A 15,215-nucleotide genomic window follows, 5' to 3' on the forward strand; every position below is an offset into this window, starting at 1 on the left:
GCCCTTCTGCATGGAAGGCCACCTTTCACACTGCCAGGGCAGCACAGCCACTCTTGGCTCCCCAAAGGTTAGCCCTGGGCTGGGTGGGCTGGCAGCTAGCCAGAAACTGGGTCCTTAGGGTTCCTGGGCGGGCAGAGACCCCAGGCAACCAGGCATTCATGGGCTCAGGAGCACCCCAAAGCCTTGGGGTGTCGGAAGGAATCACCAAGAGAAAGAAGCACCGAGACACAGGTTAATACAGAGAAATGAGGCAGAGCCAGGCCCTGGAGAAGCAGCAGGCCGGGGAGTGGGGCTGAAGAATCTGAAGACCAAGGAGGTGGCAACCACAGGAATGTCAGGCATAGAGGAGGGGAACTGAGGCAGGGGCCAGCAGAGGGACCACGACTGTCAGGGTCCTGGCGCTGAGCCTTGGCGGGAGGTGGGAGGCTGGGGGCTTCGTCAGAAGCAAGGAGAGTGAGGAGCTATTGAGGGCAAGGGTGAAGCAGAAGGCAAGATAAATGGTTGGCCCTCGGGGAGGAAAATCCACAGGTCCTCGAGGGCCCCCGAGCCAGGGCCTGTCATGTCTGCTGCCTGAGAGGGCCCCTGCACTTATGCCCCAGGCTCTGGGGGCCCAGGCCTCTTCACATGTCACAGCTGTGCTCACCCTGGTACCCTAGGGTCCCTGTGATGCTCCATGCCTCGCCCACCCCAAGGTCCCCTCCGAACGGGTCCAGCCACCAGACTCTCCCCACAGTAGCTTCTGCACAGCAATGGGATGGGAGGGTGGGCAAGGGGGCGAGAGGAGAGGGGGAGGGGGATGAAGGAGGGTCCTGGGCAGAGCACCGAGACAAAGGCTCAGAAGAGTGTAGAGAGAGCTCGGCCAGTGGTGGGTGCAGGGTCTCTGGCTGCTGCCAGGGCTCTGTGACAGAACAACAGCGAAGGTAGGGTTGTATAGTAAGCTGAGCACGGAACAATGTGCTGTGCAGCTTTGGGCAGGTCACTTCCTGTCTCTGGGTCTTGGTTCACTCAACAATAATACAAGCAGCTGGACTAGGGGCCCCCATAAGGCCCTTTCAGTGGTGGCATCCTGTAGCTGAGGCCATGTGAGTGGACAGTGGCGGAAGGAAGGGGCCAGGGCCAGGTGGGCGTTCGTGGAGAAATAAGGTACTCACCTCGGACCTCCAGGCGGGCCTCACACTGCCGAGCGCCGTACTCATTGACTGCTTTGCAGGTGTAGAAGCCAGCGTCGCCGCGCTCCGCAGCCAGGATCCGTAGCCGGCACAGCCCACCCTCAGCCTCCTCCGCAAAGCGTCGCTGGTCCGGGCGCACCGGCTGGCGGTTTCTCAGCCTGTCAGAGGGGCAAGAAGTCAGTCCCAGGGCCCAGGGACCTGATCTGTGTGCGCAGGACCTGGGGCTGCAGCGCTGCGCAGGCCTCTCCTTCCCTGTGCAGTTTGCTCAGTCTCCGGAGCTGTCCCCTGACCGCGGGCATCCCTGGTTTCTAGGGTGAGGTTTTGACCCTGACTCTGCCATCCCACCTGCCTCCAGGAGCTTCCAGGTCACTTCTGACTACCTGGAGCTCTCCATTCTCAGAATCTTGCCACATTCGAGGTAGAGCCATGCTATTTAGCTCTTTTTTCTTTTCCTTCTTTTCTTTCAAAACAAAGTTTCAGCCAGGCGCAGTGGCTAAAGCCTGTAATCCCAGCACTTTGGGAGGCCAAGGCGGGTGGATCACGAGGTCAAGAGATCGAGACCATCCTGGTCAGCATGGTGAAACCCCGTCTCTACTAAAAATACAAAAAATTAGCTGGGCATGGTGGCGCATGCCTGTAGTCCGAGCTACTCAGGAGGCTGAGGCAGGAGAATTGCCTGAACCCAGGAGGCGGAGGTTGCGGTGAGCCAAGATTGCGCCATTGCACTCCAGCCTGCGTAACAAGAGCAAAACTCCGTCTCAAAAACAAAACAAAACAAAACAAAACAAGGTTTCACTCTGTCACCCAGGCTGGAGTGCAGTGGCACAATCACAGCTGACTGCAATCTCTACGTTCCCAGGCTCCAGTGATCCCCTGACCCCAGCCTCCTGGGTAGCTGAGACTACAGGCACATGCCAACATGCCTGGCTATTTTCTGTATTTTTTGTAAATACAGGGTTTCACCATGTTGCCCACACTGGTCTTGAACTCCTGGGCTCAAATGATTCTCCTCTCTTGGCCTCCCAAAGTGATGGGATTACAGGCATTGAGCCATCATGCCTGGCCCTATTTAGCTCATAATAATATATATTTTTTTGAGACTTGAAATCCTAACCTCATGATCTGCCCACCTCAGCCTCCCAAAGTGCTGGGATTACAGGTGTGAGCCACTGTGCCTGGCTAGCTCTTAATAATTCTTAAACTTCTCCATGTCTTATTTTTACATATTTATAACAGATCGATAGCTTTCCCACTTCCCAAAAGGGATATGAAAAAACTTACAATGTTAAAAATAATTACAGTGGGGGCTGGGCATGGTGGCTCATGCCTGTAATTCCAGTACTTTGGGAGGCCAGGGCGGGTGGATCACCTGAGGCCAGGAGTTTAAGACCAGCCTGGCCAACATGGTGAACCCGTCTCTACTAAAAATACACAATTAGCCAGGTGTGGTGGCTACTCAGAAGGCCGAGGCAGGAGAATCACTTGAACCTGGGGGGGCAGAGTTTGCAGCAATCATGCCACTGCACTCTAGCCTAGGCAACAAGAGCAAAACTCCGTCTCAACAAAAGAAAATCATAGTGGGGACCAGGCAATCAATTAAAAATAAAAAACAGAATTCAAATCAACAAAAAACGAGCAAGCTGAGTAATCCATGTTCCAGGCACCCGGGATGTGCAAGGCCCTGCTGCTGAGACCCACATTTAACTCTGGGCTGCTGGCAGCTGAGAAACAAATTGTTGTGTGGTTTTTTTTTTCAGCAACAGGGTCTCACTATATCACCCAGGCTGGAGTGCAATAGTGTGATCATAGCTCACTGCAACCTCAAACTTTGGGCTCCAGCGATCCTCCTCTTCAGCCTCACAAGTAGCTGGGTCTGCAGGCATGTACTATCACATCCAGCTAATTAAAAAAAATTTTTTTGTAGAGACAGCCTCACTATGTTGCCCTGGCTCAAGCAATCCTCCTTCCTTGGCCTCTGAAATGTGTTGCTCCTTGCCAATTTTGGAAAGGGAGTGTTTTTGTTTCTGAGACAGTCTCCCTCTGTCAACCAGGCTGGAGTGCAGTGGTGCAATCTCAGTTCACTGCACCTGCCACCTCCCAGGATCAAGTGATCCTCTTGCCTCAGCCTCCTGAGTAGCTGGGATTACAGGCGTGTATCACCACATCTGGCTATATTTTTGTATTTTTAGTAGTGATAGGGTTTTGCCATGTTGGCTAGGCTGGTCTTGAACCCCCGGCCTCAAGTGATCCGCTTGCCTCAGCCTCCCAAAGTGCTGGGATTACAGGCATAAGCCTGTGGGCCCAGACATTTATCCCAAATGGACAGGCTTGAGACCCAAATCCCTCCCCAGAAGGGGAGGCCCTAAATAAGCCTGGAACGTGGGGGCAAGGGACAGGGTACTAGGGGGGAGTACACTGCTATCCCTAAGATGAGGCCCCAGAGACAGATCATGGGGAACCCCACAAAGGTTCCAGTTCCTTCTACCCAAAGCCAGACCTCCCAGAGCCAAAGCCTGATGGAGTCGCCCATGGGTGTTGTGAAGTGCGGCTACTCACCAAGAGACCACAGGCTTGGGCTCCCCCTGCACGCGGATGCTCATGATGACATCTTGGCCTTCTCTTACTGACTGGTCCATAAGTGAGACCTGAAGGGGGTACCCCAAAGTGTCAAGGGAGACAGGGCAGAGCCTTGGGTCCTGAAGGCTGTGGAATCTGGGATGGAGGCCTCTTCCACAGCCAGACTGAGACTGGCTCTGGGTAAGAAGCGTTGAATGGGAGCAAAGCTCCAGGTCTTGCTGGTGCCGGAGCATGGCCCCAAGAACAAGGGGGCACCCAAAGGAATGGGGGCACACAGGAGGCCGGGCCCCAGCCTCAGGGGTCTGACCTTGAAGGTAGGGGGTGCCTTGGAGCCAGTGTCGGAAGAACGGCGGTTCTGGCTGGGACTGGGCTTCATGGTGGGGGTTCCGGGCCAGGTCTCCCCAGGCTCTGGGAACTCCTCTGGGGGGCTCAGGTACTCCTCGTCGGAGGTGATGGGGCTGCTAAAAGGGGATGTAGACCCACCTGGAGACAGACAGAGACAGCTGCCATGGAGGAAGACGAGCAGAGAGCCTGGGAGAGCTGGCTGGAATGTCGCCCAGAGCCCAGGAGTTGGGGCAGCTCCCCACAGGCCAGCCCTGCCCTGACTTCACCCCTAGGCTCCTGCAATGTCACCCAGCTGTTTTCTCTCCCTGAGCCCCTGGAACTTCTCTGTCACTGGCTCTACCAATGGGACACCATAGATCCTCCCTATGATCCTCCCTCGATGGGACACCATAGGGAAAGGCCTGGGGCAAGAGGTTCGTGCAGCAGAGGGGCTGCTCCTGGGCCTGGCAAGAGAATTCCACTGGAGCAGGGAACCCACATTCCTGACATGGACTAGGGGCCTAGACCACCAGCTGCGGGCTCCAAAAGCAGGGGATGCATGTCTATGGAACCCTGAGGCAGCATGGCTAGGATGCCCATTTCTAGGTGAGCTGGGCCTGGTGCAGAGGAACACACACCACAGACAAGTCACATCCTGACCTTGGTCCAGGGCCAATGAGGCGGCACCGTCTAGCCTGCCCCTCCCCCTTCCCCCTTCCCTTCTCAGCTTCCTGCTGCGGAAACCCCAGGGGCACCTGTTTGGCCACAGCCCTACAGCCTGCACCCCCAAATGCTCGAGGGAAAGGAAAGCAGAGCTGGAGTCATGGACAGAAAAGGGCAGCTCAGCCTGGGGAGGAGGAGGGGGCACCAGAGTCGGCCTTAGGGGAGGGATGTCCCCAGGGCCCTGACGCCCTCCCCTGCAACTGGCCAGGGGCCCAGTCTAGCTGAGCTGGCTCCTATCCGACTGCCAAATACAGACATGAAACTGCCACAGTCCCCTGGCTTTTACCCCCATGTTCCCCCCAACCCCAAGCCCCCAGCAGGGTTATACCACAACTCACCCTGAGGCTCTGCACACGGACCCCAGCCTGTGCCTGTCCTGAACGCTCTGCCCTGGCACCGGGCCCTCCTGCTGCCTGCCCACTACCCACCCCAGCGTGTCTCCCCAGGGAGCAGGAGCCGGGCCTGTCCAACCTGCCCAGCCCCACTCACTCGGCTGACCCAGCTCAGGCCCTGCACGGAGAAGGCCCTGGGGGAGGGGAAGGCAGAGGTTGGATGGCAGGCAGGCAGGCAGGCAGCTGGCTGGGAAGGTGGTGCCTGCTGAGACCACAGGCAGCCTGGGCCCTGGCGTGGAGGGGGAGGAGAGGGGAGAGGGGAGGGCGGAGTGCGGCTGTCTGGATTTAGCCACCCTGCTCACTCCCAAGCCACCCAGAGGATCTGCCTTTCCTCTCCTTACAGCTCCGGAATGTGACAAGAGCAAAGCCCCCTCCGAGGCACCTTGACTCAAGATATGGGGCCTCTGTCCCCTAGTAAGACAGGGAGGGGTGGCATTGCACTGTGCCACTCGAGATGCGTGCCCGTGGCAACTGTTCCCTGGGTTGCCCCTTGCTCTGACTAAACCACCAAGATCCCTGACCTGAGAATGTGCTAAGGAGTCTCAAATACTACAGAGCTAGGCCGTACCTGTTTTCTTTGGCCCCGAAAATCAGAGGACTGTCAAGACCTTTGCCCTCCTTCCCAGAGGTGGGGGAAGGACCTGAGGGTGCCCAGAATCTCGCCTCTGCCCCCCATCCCAGCCATGGAAGGTCTGGCCAGCAGCCACCCCAGGGCACTAAGCCCACATGCAGCTCTCCTATCCATTCTGCCAGGGAACCTGTTGGCAACTTTCCTATCACTCATCAACCCCGCTAGGGAGGATAGTGGGGGCTGCTTCCCCCAAATGGCCCCTTATCATGAGCATCCATCTGCATCTGGGTTGGGGAAGCATGGGGTCGTCGTTGGGGACTGGGAGCCAGTGTGAAGGGGCGGTACTTCAGACAGGGGAAGGGGCTTGGACATAGAGCGAGAGAGAAGGGGGCTGTTGAGCAGGGGTCACATGTCCTTCTCCCTCTTCCTATCACTTCACCCCTGCCTTAGGTCACATTCCTAAGCCATGACCTGTGTTTCCCAGCATGGCCCGTGTGGAAGGAGGGCTGGGGGCTGGCAGAGGAGGGGCCCACAACATGATTCAGTCTGGCTGTCTTGAGGTAGGGTTGGGGAGGGAAGGCAGAATGGCATTTGGTGCTTAAGGCCACTGAAGCTGAGATCACAGGTATGGCCCTGCAGGCGGGCAGTCCTACCCCTCCGCGGAGCCTGGAGTCCTGCTCCAGGTCACCTCCAGGCTGGACCGTGCTGAGGAGGCTCAGGGGCCCAGGGAGGAGAGCAAAGCTGAAGGCCGGATCGCCAAGGCTTAAAGAGAGGCCCCTGGTGGTGGCCAGCGGAACAGTATGCTGGAGGCCACCCAGCCACCGCGCACACCCCCATCCTCAAGTCCCTTGGAAAGAGAGACTGTCAGAGCAGCCCAGGCCTCTTCCAGACAAGGCAGTAGTCTCTGCCCCTCCATACCTCCAAAAGTGAGTAACCAAGGAGGCTGATGGAGGAGGACTCCTGAGGCTCCATACCAGAATCTGGTGCCACCTAGCCTTCCCTGGCCCCACTGCCAAAACCAACTTTGGAACCAGTCCCTGACATTCCAGCCCTGCTCCACCCACAAGCCCAACTCTCCCTGTGGGAAGCACAATTACACCAGCCAGGAAGGAGGGAGCAGCCGCCCCCCCACCTCCCCGCCAAACCTAAGAGGCACCTCCACTCACTGGCCCTGAACAACCCGCTGCGGAAGTACCGCCCCTTCACGCTGGCTCCCAGTGCTCCTGTCTGCCCTTTCAACATCACTCTCAGGTCAGACTCATTTGATGAAAATGCTGGCGTTAGGAAGCACACAGGGAACTCACTCTCCTCAGACCAGCACATCCACCGGCCCCAACTGTTCCAATGTCCCCTGATGTGTTCACACATCAGAGTTGCAGCCACCACTGTGACTATCTAGTACATAAAAGGTGTCACACGTGGCCCTTTGCATCAGGGCTTCTCAGAATGATACTTGACCTGCTCACATCAGGACCACCTCGGGCTTATTTAAAATATAGATTTCTCAACCTTACTCCAGCCTGCGAATTCGATTTTCTGAAATGTCAGGAAACTGCTTTTTTTTTTTTTTTTTTTTTTTTTGAGACGGAGTCTCACTGTCACCAGGGTAGAGTGCAGTAGCGTGATCTTGGCTCACTGCAGCCTCTACTTCCTGGGCTCAAGCAATTCTCCTGCCTTAGCCTCCCAAGTAGCCAGGCACCCACCACCACACCTGGCTAATTTTTGTATTTTTAGTTTCACCATGTTGGCCAGGATGGTCTTGATCTCTTGATCTCATGATCCACCTGCTTCAGCCTCCCAAGGTGCTGGGATTACAGGCATGAGCCACTGTGCCCAGCCCTGGAAACTGCATTTTTAAAAAGCACCCCAGGTGATGCTTGTGCACATGAAAGTTTAGGAACCACTGCTGACTTTATGGGAGGAGGATAGCCCTAAGAGGTGGTATCACTGGGCCCCACTTCACCAGGCCATTAAACCTCAGGGCCAGGCTTTGAACCTAGGAGGTTTGACTCCACAGCCCGTGTGCTTCCCATGGCATGATCTAACCTCCCATCTTGGGCACGATCTCTAACTCTATGGCAGTGGTTCTCAAAATTTTCTGTGCATCAGAATCACCTGGAAGGCTCCTTAGACCATAGCGTGCTGGGCTCCACCCATGGAATTCCTGATTCAGTAGGTTGGGGCTGGGGCCAATAATCTGCATTTCTTAGGAGTGTAAAAGGCTTATTGGAAAAAAAAAAAAAAAAAGAATCTGCATTTCTAACACATTTTCAAGCGATGCTGCTGCTGCTGGTCTGGGGGCCACACTCTGAGGACCACCGCTCCCCAGTCTCTCTCCCAAGCTCCCTTCAGGCAGAGCCTCGTGACCCTTGCGGCTGGGCATCATGCCTAGCCCCACCTCTGTGTCTTACCCAGGTTCTTCAGGGGCTTGAAAACTCATGGGGGTCTCTGCCTACCCACTGCCACCTCACACACAGCCTCAAAGTCCACACAGCCCCTCACTGTCCAAGATGGCCCCCAGGCAGAGCTGCCAGTGCTAAGGAGTGGCAAAGACATGGTCATGTCCTCAGGTGCCTTCTGGGTGGTGCGGAAGACAAGCCAGATACACAAGCAACTTTAAGAGCAAGCAGGAAGTAGAAGGTAGCAAGAGAGAACAGGTAAGGGGTGTGGGAGTACAGAAGACGGGAGATGACTTTTGGCCCACGGAGAGCGAAGGAACTGAAGGAAGAGGCGGTATTGGAATTGGAGTTTGCACAGAAAAGGGAAAAGTATTCCAGGCAGAGGAAAGCGCACACAGAAAAGTTTGAAGCAAAAGGCACATGTGCAGAGGACTGTAGCTCAACTGTCTTGCCCATAAAACTGGGTCAAGAAGGAGTGAGGCACCCCAGTGTCCGAGCAGATGCCTCCCACCGCCACCTGAGGGCCCATCTCAGGCCTCTGGCTCCTTTTGCCCTATGGGTGCAGACGGCAGAGGCCACCTAAAGGTGTGCAGCCTTTACTTCGAAGGCAAAGGGGACTCCTCACAATTTGTGTTTGTTTGTTTTTGTTTTATTGAGACAGAGTTTCACTCTTGTTGCCCAGGCTGGAGTGCAATGGCACGATCTCGGCTCACCGCAACCTCCACCTCCCAGGTTCAAGTGCTTCTATTGTCTCAGTCTCCTGAGTGGGTGGAATTATAGGCACGCGCCACCACGCCCAGCTAATTTTTTGTATTTTAGTAGAGACGAGGTTTCACCATGTTGGCCAGGATAGTCCCGAACTCCTGACCTCGTGATCCACCCACCTCGGCCTCCCAAAGTGCCGTGATTACAGGCATGAGGAACTGAGCCTGGCTGATTTTTGTTTTTGTTTTGAGACAGTCTCACTGTGTCGTCCAGGCTGGAGGGCAGTGGTGCAATCTAGGTGCCCTGCAACCTCCACCTCCCAAGTTCAAGTGATTTTCCTGCCTCAGCCTTCCTATCTCAGTAGCTGGGATTGCAGGCAGTCACCACCACACCTGGCTAATTTTTGTCTTTTTTGAAGAGACGGGGTTTCACCATGTTTGTCAGGCTGGTCTCGAACTCCTGGCCTCAAGTGATCCACCCGCCTTGGCCTCCCAAAGTCCTGGGATTACAGGTGTCAGCCATCGCACCTGGCCCATAAACGGCTTCCCTCTCCTTATGATTCTTGAGGAAGGGACTGACATGCTGCAGGTTAGCCAGCATTCATCTGCGGCTTGGCCCTTCCCAGCTGGCCCTCTGCATGCACTATTTCAGCAGGTCCTTCTCAGGCATTTCTTGAAATGTCTGCTATGGTAACCCCACTGTGGAAAAGTCAGGGAAAAGGAGGGCATGTCTGGCCAGGAGGTGGGCATTTCCACAGGGTGCTGACATGAACGTTTCCTCTTGGACTGAAAATGTTTCAGGTTTGGTTCAAAATGCACAAGCTGTCAGAGAGCATTTCACATGATCAGCTTGATCTAGCCCCAAGAGTAATTATTTTGTTTGTTTGTTTGTTTGTTTTTGAGATGGAGTCTCATTCTGTCACCCAGGCTGGAGGGCAATGGCATGATCTTGGCTCACTGCAACCTCTGCCTCCCAGGTTCAAGCCATTCTCCTGGCTCAGCCTCCTAAGTAGCTGGGATTACAGGTGAATGCCACCATGCCCGGCTCATTTTTGTATTTTTATTAGAGACAGGGTTTCATTATGGTCAGGCTGGTCTCAAACTCCTGACCTTGTGATCCGCCTGCCTCGGCCTCCCAAAGTACTGGGATTACAGGTGTGAGCCACTGCTCCCGGCTTTTTTTTTTTTTTTTTTTTTTTTTTTTTTGAGACAGAGTCTTGCTCTGTCACCCAGGCTGGAGTGCAGTGGTGCAATCTCGGCTCACTGCAGCCTCCACCTCCTGGGTTCAAGCAATTCTCCTGCCTCTCAGCCTCCTGAGTAGCTGGGACTACAGGCATGCACCACCACTCCTGGCTAATTTTTTTTTTGTATTTTTAGTAGAGATGGGGTTTCACCATGTTGGCCAGGATGGTCTTGATTTCCTGACCTCATGATCTATCCACCTTGGCCTCCCAAAGTGCTGGGATTACAGGTGTGAGCCACCATGCCTGGCCTAATTTCTTACATATAGTTATGTTAGGTTGCTTCAGGTGAGAGAAGGAGGCTGCAACAACAGTAAATGAGCTCTCCATTCTTCTGACAGGCTGTGAGTGATAGCCCCTGTCCTAGGTACCAGCCTCAGGGAGGCCACCTGTCAAACAAATCTGTTTCTGGCAGGCAGAAGGGTGGAGGGAGGGCTGAGTTTGGGTAAAGGGACCATGCCACACCACTTCGTCAGGTGTTGTCCAAACCGCCATCAATGACTGACGATGGGGGCCATGTGGCATCCTCCCCATCACAGCCACAGCCATCATAAGGGAGAAACTGTAACTATGCCACAGGTGGCTAGAGACCAGGGGCAAGAGAAAACAGGGACTGACAGAGGTGCCACAGTTTTCTTGTTTTTGTTTTCATGGCCCCCAATAAACCACGTCTTGTCTGCTGTGGTCGTGTCGATCATATGAGTGGGACGAAAATGGGCTTCGATGAGCCATATCCTCTGGCCCAAATGCCCTGAGCCAACTCGCCCTCCTCACAGACCCTCGGGAATCTCACTGAGTAGGTAGCCTGGGTGGTATGATGATCCTCACTTTACAGCCAAGAAAACCACGACCAGCTAAGTAAGGTGCAATGAAGAGGCCAAGGTCTTGTCTGGAAAATGCTAGAATCTTAAACTCAAATATAGGAGACCTGTACTTGAGGGAGGACTGGAGGTGGCAGGATGAGGCCCAGGCCCATGGGGCCTCCCGTATCCCCGCTTTCTCCTGGCCAGCACCCAGAGGGCCTCCTGACAGGGCCCATGGTGGGGAAGCTGGGTGTGCTCACCCCAGGCCTGCAAGGAAACAGAAGGACCGCAGCTGTGTCACAGGTGGGGAGTCAACAGAGGAAGGAGAGGAAGCCCCCAATCTGACCCACCCACAGACGGCATCACCAGTGCCCTCCCAGTGGACTCATGAGCTCAGTGCCACCTCAACCTCAAACTTCCTCAGAGCAACAGAAAAGGGGGATGGGATGGGATAGTGTCGTGGTTAGGAGTGTAGGCTTGAGAGACTGAGACAGGGCTTCAAATCACAGCTCCAGCCTCCAACTGGCCCTAAGCTCCTAGAGCTGACCATCCCAAGAAGGCAGCCACTGGTCACCTGAGACTATTTAAACGCTCAGTTATTAAAATGAAATGAAATTTAAAATGCAGTTCCTCAGTCACCTCAGCTGCATTTCAAGTGCTCACTAACCCCATGTGAGCTAGGGCTACCGTACTGGACCGCACACGTATAGAGCATTTCCATTATCACAGAAACGTGTATTAACCAATGCTGCTCCAGACAAAACTGCTGGGATTACAGTTGTGAACCACTGTGTCTGGAGAGCAATTTGCTAAAGTTTTCTGAGTCTCAGTTTCCTCATCTGTAACATGGGCATAATAGAACCTATCTCATAAGGCTGGATTAAACAAAATAATCCAATTAACACAGGACCTGGTATACATGAAGCACTCAATAAGTGCTAATTGGTCATGTATTATTTATTTATTTATTGTTTGAGACAGAGTCTCACTTTGTCACCTAGGCTGGAGTGCAGTGGCCTGATCTCAGCTTACTGCAACCTCTGCCTCCCAGGTTCAAGTGATTCTCCCGTTTCAGCCTCCAAAGTTTCTGGGACTACAAGTGCCTGCCACCATGCCTGGCTAATTTTTGTATTTTTAGTAGAAACAGGGTTTCACCACATTGGCCAGGCTGGTCTCAAACTCCTGACCTCAAGTGATCTACCTGCCTCAGCCTCCCAAAGTGCTGGGATTACAGGCGTGAGCCACCGTGCCCGGCCTAGTCATGTATTTTTATTTGCACCCCACACTAAGTTTATTTGCTTCATGGGCAGTTATTTCCATCACCCTAAATTGCTTGTTGCTGATAACATCCCTAGGCAGACTGCAAGTGCAAAATAAAGGCTGCTGGCCTGGTGCCAGCTCTACCTGTCTCTCATCTGCAAAATGGGAATGTCACCACCTGTCACATGTCCCTCCGAGAGATATGCATGGCACAATGTTATTGCCAGGGAAGAGATGTGAGAGGATTTGGGAAAGTCTATGGCACTCTCCAAACAGAAGAAACTTTAGAGAGACGTAGCACTTGGCACCTGGTTGGTACTCAATAAATACTTGTGTGATGGATGTGGCCAGCGGTGGGGAATGGTTTGCTTCTCACACTCCCTAGCCACCCGCCCCGATACACACATCCGCTTTGGGAGAACAGCTGCGGTCTCAGCAGAATGATTCAGTGGGGTGGAAAGGGTGGGAGGGACCTGGGGCACTGGTGAGGACCAGGTCCTGCGCTCACAGACCCTGCCCCCTAAACCACCGCCCTCGGGGCTACATTCTCTAGTTATCCAGCCCCTGGTTACCTTGGCTCCCAACCAGGAATTGAGATTGGTGGGCCCTCAAAAGCAGGCCCTGTTAGGGTGGACACCAAGAGGGGACTGGGCAACCAGCCCTGGTTACCATGGCACTGGGCAGGGGGAGGGTGAGGAGCAAGAGAGGGTGGTGGCTGCACGCAGGCTTCTTCCCACAAGACACTACCCACTGCCTCCCTCTACCTGCTCCCCATCAGGCTCACGGGCACACTGCTGGATGCCCTCCCTTGACCCCACCCCTCACTCCCTGCAGACTCCAGGCCTGGGACCACCCCTTGCCAGATGTCTGTGCCACCCCCTGGGTTCCGCCCACTTTTGCTGCTCTCAGGTCCACTGGCTCCTGTCCAGCCACTCGGGACTAAACAGTGCCTTGTAGGGTAAGAAAGTCAGCTTGCTCTACAACAGCCAGAGCAAGTCTGAACCCACAGGCCTTCATCCCAGCCCCTGGGGCCCCCGAGCCAGCCTGACTTAAGGAGGTGGCTCTCTTGCTGCAATGCCTGGTGCAACAAACTAATGCGATGAAGGCTTTCTGGCTGAGGTGGCTCTCTTGCTGCAATGCCTGGTGCAACAAACTAATGCGATGAAGGCTTTCTGGCTGAGGTGGCTCTCTTGCTGCAATGCCTGGTGCAACAAACTAATGCGATGAAGGCTTTCTGGTTCCCCAGGGCAGAGGACATGCAGAGATGCTGTGATGAGCTGAGAACACAGGAGCAGGGAACTATGGAGGGTGTGCAGGATATGGGCCTTGCAGGGGAGAGGTGGAGTCCCCAAGGCACAGACAGGCTGAAGAAAGGGACAGAGAAGGATAAGATACTTCCCAGATCCTCAGAGAAACCTGAACTCTTGTACACAACATCACCCGTTAATAACGCTAACAACTAACATTCGTCTACAGCTTTACAGTTCATAAAGCTCATTCACACATTTGCTTTCATCCATGAGGACGGTGTCATTATCTCTGGTTTACAAATGAGGAAACTGAAGCTCAGGAGGTTCTATGCCGAAAAAACAGAACTCCCAGTGGCTGACAGTTGCCTTTCCCCAAGCTGCCTTTCCAACCTTAAAAGGCTCCCAAATGGCCCTGAGCCAAAATCGGGGCACCCCCCCCCCATCCCACCCCTTGTCAAATCTCAGCCCAAGCCAGGTATTGACCGGAGTCCTGGAGCCAGGCCTGGGCCCCCTCAGGGGAGCTGGGAGCTGAGTCAGAAGGCAGATCCCAGAGGTGATGGAAAGACGGAAGCATGTGGTGGAGGGACGGGCATGATTCAGCGGGGTAGGAGGGGTGGGAGAAGGAGAAAGCCCGGAGAATGGGCTCCCGGGAGGGATACGCAGCTAAGAATGCTGAAGACCTGCACAAGCCAAATGGTGCAACCAAAGGCTCTACTGCAGCACGAGACTGTGATCAGACACCATCAAGAACGCCCTCACCGTGCAGGTGCTGAGGCCCTGGGCCGGGCACCCAGGCTCTGCCATCTTGTCTCCTGCAGCCCTTCATGGAAGAAAGGGACAGAACAGTGTGTGCTGTTCCCTCTCTTGGCATGTCCTGCCGTCCCCGTGCCGATCTAAATCCCAGCCTCCTTCAGGGCGCCAACAACTCTCGGCGCAGGCAACCCAGAACACGAAGCAACTGCTCCGATGTCCTCGGCACTACACTCATCTGCCCCGCACTGTCCCCCGACCTAGGTCTTCTGATCCAGGTCTGGTCACCCAGTGGGAACCCCCTTGAGGGTTGAGTGTGTTTTCCTCCTGGAACGCCCCGGACCATCCTCACTTCCCCAGGCCCAGGGTGTTGTCAGGCCCAGTGAGCTGAATGAGCTGAACTGGCCATGCACACCGACACTGATCCAGCGGAACCAGAAAGAAACTGGGCTGAATCCCAAAGAAAGTAGTCTGACACCAAGTAAGGGCTTTCACAAAAATAGAAAACAAGGCGGCCTCGGCACTGCCAGCCTGAGAGGTGCTCTTGGCCGTACCCTTTTTACGACTTTGGGTTCAAGAAAAGGAGAGGGGAGGTGGCTTATGGCACTCGAAAGCATCTCTTTTTACTGGGAGGAGGGGACTGTCTTACAGGGGAAGTGACCTCAGAAGGCTCCTGGTGGCTCTTAAGCACTGTGAGCGGAGAGATTCTTTTTCTCGGAAACTCAAGGACAATTTGCTTTCCTCATAGGACCCTGTTCAGGGAAATGGCATGGGAGGCTGGCATTTAGAGGATGGCTAAAGACAAATTTCACTGACTTCATGAATTGGCCAGCCTTGTGTGTGCCTTGGGGATTTGGCCCCTGCCCTGAGGCCAGGGCCATTAAAAACGCTTTCACCAGAGGGCCAATACAGAGAAGGGACTGCACGGACTGTGCAAGCTGGCGGGGAGCCCAAGCTCAAGGCCGAGAGTGAAAGGGGCGGGGTTGGGGCCTTGGAACCACAGGGAAAAGTCACAGCTCGCCCCCATCCAGCCCCGGGGGTTGACGGGGTCC

At 54.7% G+C, this 15,215-nt stretch overlaps 1 protein-coding gene across 15 annotated transcripts in view; it reads right to left on the reverse strand.

Annotated features, from left to right (window-relative positions):
• The window catches only part of SPEG (striated muscle enriched protein kinase), a 60,518-nt gene that overhangs the window by 27,724 nt on the left and 17,579 nt on the right, over positions 1 to 15,215 (reverse strand). For 13 of the 15 annotated variants that reach the window (XR_012517610.1, XM_003925489.4, XM_074398981.1 and 10 more), the window contains 3 exons: positions 4,054 to 4,229; positions 3,726 to 3,814; positions 1,152 to 1,327 (listed from right to left, as the gene is read on the reverse strand). Coding sequence is in view for 14 of the 15 variants with exons in the window: in XM_003925489.4 (XP_003925538.3) it covers positions 1,152 to 1,327; positions 3,726 to 3,814; positions 4,054 to 4,229 (441 nt within the window). In the remaining variant the exon portion in view is untranslated. Of the gene's footprint in view, positions 1 to 1,151; positions 1,328 to 3,725; positions 3,815 to 4,053; positions 4,230 to 5,131; positions 15,205 to 15,215 lie in introns of those variants that run through there. The other 2 variants (XM_010336268.3, XM_010336272.3) reach the window with 2 other exon arrangements.

This window comes from Saimiri boliviensis, chromosome 5, assembly GCF_048565385.1.
Source record: "Saimiri boliviensis isolate mSaiBol1 chromosome 5, mSaiBol1.pri, whole genome shotgun sequence".
NCBI classification, from domain to species: Eukaryota; Metazoa; Chordata; class Mammalia; order Primates; family Cebidae; genus Saimiri; species Saimiri boliviensis.